General features: G+C 42.3%; 1 protein-coding gene and 1 long non-coding RNA gene across 5 annotated transcripts in view; both read left to right on the top strand.

Moving 5' to 3' along the window:
* Positions 1 to 7,676, top strand: part of LOC106818008 (glucose dehydrogenase [FAD, quinone]-like) — a 17,255-nt gene extending 9,579 nt beyond the window's left edge. For 3 of the 4 annotated variants that reach the window (XM_014822721.1, XM_014822722.1, XM_014822719.1), the window contains exons 3-12: positions 89 to 297; positions 478 to 667; positions 1,312 to 1,440; positions 1,683 to 1,804; positions 1,900 to 2,067; positions 2,876 to 3,029; positions 3,237 to 3,397; positions 3,689 to 3,869; positions 4,805 to 5,027; positions 6,221 to 6,506. In XM_014822721.1, the coding sequence (XP_014678207.1) occupies positions 89 to 297; positions 478 to 667; positions 1,312 to 1,440; positions 1,683 to 1,804; positions 1,900 to 2,067; positions 2,876 to 3,029; positions 3,237 to 3,397; positions 3,689 to 3,869; positions 4,805 to 5,027; positions 6,221 to 6,350 (1,667 nt within the window). In that variant the 3' untranslated portion in view covers positions 6,351 to 6,506. Of the gene's footprint in view, positions 1 to 88; positions 298 to 477; positions 668 to 1,311; positions 1,441 to 1,682; positions 1,805 to 1,899; positions 2,068 to 2,875; positions 3,030 to 3,236; positions 3,398 to 3,688; positions 3,870 to 4,804; positions 5,028 to 6,220; positions 6,507 to 7,645 lie in introns of those variants that run through there. The other variant, XM_014822723.1, reaches the window with a different exon arrangement.
* Positions 7,677 to 8,605: 929 nt separating this feature from the next.
* Positions 8,606 to 9,020, top strand: part of LOC106818009 — a 1,631-nt gene continuing 1,216 nt past the window's right edge. Inside the window, exon 1 of the long non-coding RNA XR_001395140.1 lies at positions 8,606 to 8,642. This is a non-coding gene — a long non-coding RNA (uncharacterized LOC106818009). The remainder of the gene's footprint in view (positions 8,643 to 9,020) is intronic.

Genomic DNA, 9,020 nt, shown 5'->3' with positions numbered 1-9,020 from the left:
TATCCATCCATCCATCCATCCATCCATCCATCCATCCATCCATCCCATCCCATCCCATCCATCTATACTTAACTGTTTGCTGCTACAGTGGGCGCGGGTAGTGCAGGCTGCGTATTGGCTGCTCGCCTCTCTGACGTCAGCAGCAACAAGGTGCTTCTACTGGAGGCAGGAGGCGACCCGTCTGCAAAGAGGAACGCTGCAATACCTGCCATGCATATGCTGCTGAGAAACACGAAACATGACTGGAACTTCAGGACTGTGCCACAGAAGAAATCATGCCGAGGTCTTAATGAGAAGGTGCGTAGAAAATGTACAAACGTCCAGTCAGCTATTTGGATGCGCGTACGTGTGATCCACGACTTATCGATTTATGATTGGCTGTCAATCAAGGATTGGGCACTGGGTAAAAGTACTAAGTATGAAGTGAAGGGTAATTGGGTGGAAAAGTAACTATACTCATGGTTTGATATATTACAGAGAAGCCTGTGGCCAAGAGGACGAATGCTTGGAGGGTCAGGTGGTCTAAACGCTATGCAATATGTACGAGGCAACAAGGGAGACTTTGATCTGTGGGAAAAGATGGGCGCACAAGGATGGAGTTATAAAGACGTTTTGCCGTACTTCAAAAAATCCGAAGACAACCAGAATGAGGAATATGTGAAGAGTGGTAAGTCGCGAAAACCGACAATAGACGTCTGTAGAAATGTTGCATTTGAATCCTATTTTGATCTAGTTATGATTTATTTTGTGGATACTTCCACAGACTACATACTGTTTAGCTTCTTTGATTGAATTGACCTTTATATATTATGTTCATGAACACATGATTATAGCACTCTTCATGAAAAACCTTTTGAGCCATTTGCCCTTCGGGCAAGTATTCTGTAAAATGTACATGTCCGAGTGACATTCTAGTTGCCTATATATTTTTCAGGATTTTTCTCAATATATATATATATATATATATATGTAATATCACAATTACAAATCATGCATTAATTTACCTGATATAACCAAATGAGTAAAATATTGTGTTTCGTATCCAATGGAATATCAAGTAAAGAAGTGTACACCAGACAACTTTTAGACACCATTCGTTTCCATTGTTAACATTTCATGATGATAAATTAAAAACCTTTAGTGAATGGGCAGTTGTATTATAGTGTATGTGTTTTTAAAGCAGGAACCCGTTGGGCAAGTGAGCTTGCAATGTTTACATGCCTGCCGAGATTTCTACACATCTCTAACGTCGGACGCCCGGCTAAATTCGAAGACTGTTATAGTTAATTGTTATCTATACTTGCAATACAGATTACCATGGGTCAGGTGGACCATGGACTATCTCTGATGCTTCATACACAAAACTGATGGATGTTTTTCTAAATGCTGCGCAGGAACTTGGTTATAAACTTGGTGATGTTAATGGAGAGAATCAAAAGGGTAACTATGAACTATATAGAGGGTAACTATGAATTATATAGAGGATAACTATGAACTATATATAGGGTAACCATGAACTATATGAAGGGCAACTATGGACTATAATTATAGTGACTGATTTAATGCTAAAAAAATTACCATTCTTGTTGGTGAAACTTAACGTAGTGATCAAGTAATTAACTAACTCCCCTTTATTAGGGTGATGTATCGTTTAACTACACTGGTTCTCCGATTTTGGGCAGTTTTTATGAAATCACAAGCAAACACAAAAGATGGTAAACGATGGAGCACAGCTGAGGCATATCTGAGACCAGCCATGCACAGATCAAACCTAGACATAGCTATCAATACTCACGTAACCAAGGTAACAGACTGATAATAAATACAGTTAGCTAACAACTTGGAAATAGAGTCTGAAATATGAGTATGTTTGTGATATTAATGTTACCTGGTTTTCAGATAAACTTTGATGGTAAGAAGGCGACAGGAGTCACCTTCATTCACGGTGCTGAGAAGAAGACTGTTCATGTGTCAAAGGAAGTGATTCTCTCTGCTGGTACCATTGGTTCTCCACACATTCTCATGCTGTCTGGTGTTGGGCCAAAGGATCACCTTACCAAGTTTAACGTATGCTCATATTTGTTACTTTGTACTAACTTTGTCATGCCTTGTATATCATATATGCCTCCATATCTACTAAACGTGTGTGTGTGTGTGTGTGCGCGCGCGTGTGTGTGTGTGTGTGCGTGCGTGCGTGCGTGCGTGCGTGCGTGCGAGCGTGAGTGCGTGCGCGTGTGTGCGTCATAACGAATGGTAAATCTACTGAATAATGAGTACTTAATTAGCCTTCAATAAGTAAAGATTGATAATTTGATTCTCACACAATTTCTCTCAAACGAATTCTTCCCACACTTTTGGTAAGCATTGTGTGTGTGTGTGTGTGTGTGTGCGTGCATGTGTGCGTGCGTGCATGCGTGCGTGTGTGTGTGTGTGTGTGCGTGCGTGTGTGAGTGCGAGTGTGTGCGTCATAACGAATGGTAAATTTACTGAATAATGAGTACTTAGCCTTCAATAAGTAAAGATTGATAATTTGTTTCTCACACAATTTCTCTCAAACGAATCTTTCCACACTTTTGGTAAGCATTGTTGTGTGTGTGCTGCCGTGCGTGCGTGCGTGGCGTGCGTGCGGTGCGTGCGTTCGGCGTGCGTGCGTGCCGTGCGCGCGTGTGTGTGTCATAACGAATGGTAAATCTACTGAATAATGAGTACCTAGCCTTCAATAAGTAAAGATTGATAACTTGATTATCATACAATTTCTCTCAAACGAATTCTTCCCAAACTTTTGGTAAGCATTGTTCAAATGCATAGCTGGCAATTTATTTAGTAAGTCCTAACATATTCCGGTTATATCATTTATGTTTCTACCGAATTTAAGATATCAACTGTCGCCGACTTACCGGTTGGTCAGCACCTTCAGGACCATCCTGGCCTCATGTACCCAGAGTTCTGGATAGAGAAACCAATAACAATCACCGCCGATCTAATTAATAGTTGGAAGACCAGCATACAGTATGATCTATTTCGAAAAGGTTAGTAAAACTATATAACTCTTTTATCTGGAATTTGCTCCTACGTTATTATTTATCCACAATTCCATAAAATCTCTCAAGCTTTCTTTAAGTGCATTTTCAACCATGTGCTGGCAATGTTCTTGTTGCGTGTTGTTTAAGGTAGCATATATATGTTGATTTATACACAGAGTAATTCCTGTTATAAAATATTATCGTATGTTGCAGGCCCTCTCGCATATCCTCTAATTGATGGAGTAGGTATTGTCAAGACCAAAGCAGCTGATCCTAAACTTGATCTGCCTGATATTGGAATACATCACTGTCCTTGGGGACTGGGCATGGAAAATGATGAAGCAATATACAATGTTATTGGCTTCAGCAAGAATGTAAGTTTTTTTTACCTCATAGCCTCATCACCTCATTACCTCATCTTTATACATGCTGAGTGCATTTTAATATCTGAATAAATCTACAAAGGCAATCAGAGTGGAATATATTTGCATAATTACAGGATCAAAATTAACTGATTAAAAATTGAAGTGTACTTATACTTCAGCTGAATCAAGCAAATAGCTTTGAAGTTTAAAGTATGCGGTTATATTTTGACTGTCCATCGCCAATAATGAAACAATGAATAAACAAATTTGGGTTATATTTATGTCCGTTTGACTTTTCAGTTTTTGGAAGCCTACAACTTTTCCGAGCACAAGACTCGTCCAGTCATGACATGGAATGCACATGTTCTTCACCCAAAGAGTGTTGGAGAGATACGGCTGCAATCATCAGACGCACTCGATCCGCCTGAAATTGACGCAAACTACCTTGATGATGACTCTGATGTCAAGTCGCTAGTAGAGAGTAAGGTTGACATTTTTCTCGATAGGTTATGGAAGACACGTGATATAATGTCGTTCAAAAACTTACTGCGAGAATCGTGTGGTATTTGAAACTGTGTGAGAGCTGTAATATGTCGCCTGTTTTGTCCATTAATTAAAGCTTTATGAATCAGAGCAGCCAACAGGTGGCGACACTGCTGTCCACGATCATAACATGACAGTGGCTTTTGTGGTTTACCTTATATTTACCTCCGCCAGGGGCTTGGCGGGGGTTATGTTTTCACCGGCGTGTGTTTGAGTGTTGGTTTGTGGGTTTGTGAACATGCACGTTTCAGTTCACTTCCGCTAGGTGCGCTGGCTGTAGACTTACAAACACGCAACCACAGGCTAAGGGGCAACCACAGTCCTCCCCCACCTGCACGCTCGCACTCAGCGAATATATATCTATCAATCTATAGGTTTGTTTGTGTACAGCCTAACTGAAAAAGTTATGGACGGATTGTCATAAAATTTTCAGGATAGGTCAGAAATGGGCTAACTTGGAATTGATGAGATTTTGGTGGTGATCCGGATCCAATTAATAAATAACATTTTCAGGATAGGTCAGAAATGGGCTAACTTGGAATTGATGAGATTTTGGTGGTGATCCGGACCCAATTAATTAATTAATTAATTAATAACATTTTCAGGATTGGTCAGAAATGGGGTAACTTAGAATTGATTACATTTTGGTGGTGATTCGGATCCAATTCATTAATTAATTAATTAAATTTTCAGGATACGTCAGAAATCGGGTAACTTACAATTGATTACATTTTGGTGGTCATCCGGATCCAATTAATTAATTAATAAAATTTTTCACAGTGACAGAATTCAGCTGCCTTGGTGGAGGTCTGTGCTCTCCGAGTGCTCTAGTTTCATATAGGTTTGAAATAGTTTTCACGATTACTTCTCTAGGCATAAAGATCAGTCTGCAGTTTGCTGAGACTAAAGCATTCAAAGCTGTCGGCGCTAGACTGCGAGATCAGATCGTTCCAGGCTGTGAGGAGCATGAATACAAGTCTGACAGCTACTGGGACTGTGCAGTAAGAACAATAACAGCCACTAAATACCACCCGACAGGAACATGTAAGATGGGAGCAGCTAATGATCAAACTGCAGTTGTTGATCCACAACTCAGGTACGTGAATATATACATATGTGTGTGTATGTTATGTGTGCAAGTGCGTGTGCAATTGTATATAGCTGTTCATTTTTGGGTGAACGTTCGAAAAAAATATGCATGTTCTGTGATTCACTGTTTATTGTTAATTTCATTGTTCATTAGTTTCTTCAGTATAGGTCACTGCATTCTATTTGTGTAGATAATTATTGTTTGTATAAGTGAAATAGGCAGTCTTATAGGTCTGTCACGAATCTTTTTCGTGAAATATGTGCCGTACTTTGGTTGTATCAAAATGCAATATATTGCTTTATATATTATATATATATATATATTTATATATAGAAGTAAAACGTATATATATATATATTGATTTTGTGCCTAGCTGTTGGTGGTTGAAATGTTCTTTTTTAACATTCCATTACTGCATTGTAATGTATAAACTTTGAGATTTTTAGCTCAGCTGATGAAGTCAGATGCAGCTTGTAGAATCGCATGAATGTATGCGTGCGTGCGTCCGTCCGTCTGTCAACAGTTATGGCACAAATCTTTACTGCTCGACGTACGGTCTTGATATTCGGGACGTTGGGGGGATCGCGAAAAGGAATCGGCATGGCGAATTTGGGGTCAAGGGTCAAAGGTCAAGAGGTGTCAATGGAGGGGAAACGTTTCCCCCTTATTTTAAGGTATAGGAGGAAATACGGAATTGCGGCACAAATCCCAATGGCTCGACCTACGCTCTTAATATACGATGTATAGTGCGATGGGGAGGAAACCCATCACCAGCGCGAAATTAGAGGTCACAGGTCAAAGGGCAGTAGGGAAAAGGTCAGATATCAGACATTTTCTGAGGACATGGTCTAACGGACCGAGTGCAAAACCTTTTTGTTTCAGCGCTGACCTACCATTTTTATCACTTTATTGAAAGGACCATGAAATGTACTTTCCGCTGACGTGCGAAGAGTAATCTTTATTACTGTAATACCGGTATAGCAAACCCTATCATAGATTTTAGATCTGTATTAGTAGTATATCCTAGATATATGCTCTGAGCGCGAACGAGGTGACGGGAGGGCGCACTTGATTCGGTTGCCAGTGAGTTTATCAGAAGAATACCCGGCTACAGTACACGTCAGTTGAGCGCTGTCGCTCTGCGGCACTTACGCTATATTGCAAACCCATGTTTGCTATTAACTCTTGCGTTTTTTCAGGGTTCGTGGAGTCCGTGGTCTGAGAGTGGCTGATGCTTCTATAATGCCGGAGATTGTATCAGCTAACACCCAGGCCACTACAGTCATGGTTGCAGAGAAGGCAGCTGACATGATCATATCAGGAGCATGATCAACACAACGTTTGTTTACATGTTACATAGTGAGGTTGTTGGACAGAATAAATAGTATTACTTCCATAAAAGGAGTACATGAATATCGACTGCCACAAAGATGACATCACAGTGGTTTGCTGATATACGGATATATATATACATCAGGGATTTTCCAAATTTTTTACGCATCCGTACGTGCGTGCATGCTTGCGTGGGTTCGTGCGTGCTTGCGTATCTGCGTGCGTGCATTCCTGTGTGCGTGCCTGCTTGCATGTATGCGCCTGCGCGTGGGTGCATGTAGGTTGGATGTATACAGCTTGGATTTATACACTGTACAGACTATGAATTTGATATGGTATTAAACTAGCTCGCGCCAGGCCCGCGCCAAATTTTTGCAGTGTGTACACGCTATCCCGCTCCAAATACCGCTTGCCCGCACCAATTTGGCCCCGCAAATGAAGGAGTGCCAGGCCTGGGATAACTTAGTCCGGGATAAGATAGCCCGCTTGTGTGTGTGTGTGTGTGTATGCAACAATTTAAGCAGGCCAGACCCGGTGCTAAATCGCAATACGCATGCACATAGCCTTATTTAGGTTACGTAATGTACGCTTGCTGTACCTCACTGTCTGCGGGGTGACGTGGCGAGCATGAACGGAGAACTGATGACTCACTTAATGTAGGATCAAATATGCAGTCTGTACGCTATGATTTGGCACGTGTCAGTTCCGGGCCTGGCACGCGCTAGTTTAATTATTAATACCATATCAAATTTTGCAGTCTGTACGTGGTATATTGGTAAAGGTATGGTATATCACTTTGCATGCCATAAAAAGGCAAGCCAGTCTGGAGTTTTAGGTACTATTATTAGCTTTAGATTATGGTGATGTATGTATTTGATGACTGCCAAAGAACCCTGGTGTGTGTAAAGTGTATAATTGCTACGTGGGAATTAGGCTGATCGACCTCTATATGCTAAACAACCTTAGTGCGTTAGGGAATTCCGGTACAGAAGTCTTGCAATGCTATGGTTACTACTAGGAGTATACTACTACATAATCCCCGGGACTATATTTAGCTAGGTGTTCTAGAGCAGCTCAAGCATTCTAGTGTAGAGATTTCACGGGGGGGGGGGTGCGCTGACGTCCTACAACAACATGACTTCAATAGCCACGGGTGAGCTACACTATAACTACAACAGAGATAGAAAGTTCACAAGCAACAGGTGGAAAGTTTTCCCCAGCAACAGGTGGAAAGTTTTCTTCAGCAACAGGTGGAAAGTTTTCCCCAGCAACAGGTGGAAAGTTTTCCCCAGCAACAGGTAGAAAGTTCCCCAGCAACAGAGACAAGCGCAGGAGGGGGGGGACGGCTACCAGATGGGGGAGGTAGAGGAGTTGCGACGCCCGTGCACGTGCCGGACGGTGGGGGGGTGCGACTCCCGTGCACGTACCGGACGGGGGGGGGGGTTGTGCGACGCCCGTGCACGTGCACCCAGAGAGCACGTCGAGCAACACACACACACCGACGGAGCGGAGCAGTCGTCGCGGAGAGCCACCCACGAGCCCGGGTCAGCAGCAGCAGGAACCGGTGAGATGCCGAGAAGGTATACCTAATAATAAGGGGTCTTAGGCTATAGTATTACGCGAACGAGGAGCCACGCTTCTATCAACTCGAGCCGACTGCCGCGGCCAACCCGACGAGGAGCAACGCCGAGGGCTACAATTAAGACAGTAGAATAGAAAATAGCTAAGTTGAACATGTATAGTTAAAATAAGCCATGTAAACGTCACATGAGTATATATATGCTATATCTGCGATACCCAACAGTCAATGTTATCCGTATAACCGGAATAAAGTTATCCATTGTATGAAGACACTATAAGGACTAAGCGAAAAATGATCTCAAAACAAATAAATTACACGTACTAACCATAGCACGTGTGAAAATCCAGTTGCGGCCACCCCTAGGGCCACTACATTAGTATATGCGGGTCGATCGCTACACAGGCTAAACACGGTTTGATCTCTTCTTGGGCAAATGTTACTATTTTTCGGAACACTGGTATAGAACAGGTCAGAATTTTCCAGCCAGTGTTTGAATAACAGGACGTATTTTAACCTTTTTATTTTGAATGACGTAGGTGTTGTCATAGGAAAGTTACAAGCTGCTGCAGCTGTAGTATAATCAACGATGTAGACTAACATCATAGCCGTGACGGTGGCTGTGGTTGGAGTTTTATACTGGAGATCACAGCGCGTGGAACAGTTTATCATACAGGAGAATTCCGATGAAGACTACGATTACGTCATAGGTATGTAAAAGATATTATTAGAACTTGTTACGGATGGTCGTTAGCAGATCTATCACAGCTTTGAACGTAAAGGTTTGGACGTCTTTCTGTTTGCGTATCTATCCATGCATGCATGCATCCATCCATGCATCCATCCATGCATCCATCCCATTCATTCGTCCATCCATCCATCCATCCATCTATCCATCCATCCATCCATCCACCCGTCCATCCCATCCATCCATCCATCCACCCATCTATCCATCCATCCATCCATCCATCCGTCCATCCCATCTATACTTAACTGTTTGCTGCCGCAGTGGGAGCGGGTAGTGCAGGCTGCGTATTGGCTGGTCGCCTCTCTTACCGCAGCAGCAACAAAGGGGTTCTTCTTGGGGG

This window comes from Priapulus caudatus, unplaced genomic scaffold, assembly GCF_000485595.1.
Source record: "Priapulus caudatus unplaced genomic scaffold, Priapulus_caudatus-5.0.1 Scaffold1972, whole genome shotgun sequence".
Lineage (NCBI taxonomy): Eukaryota > Metazoa > Priapulida > Priapulimorpha > Priapulimorphida > Priapulidae > Priapulus > Priapulus caudatus.
The sequence above is the reverse complement of the archived record's forward strand: the minus strand, read 5'-3'. Positions and strand labels throughout refer to the sequence as shown.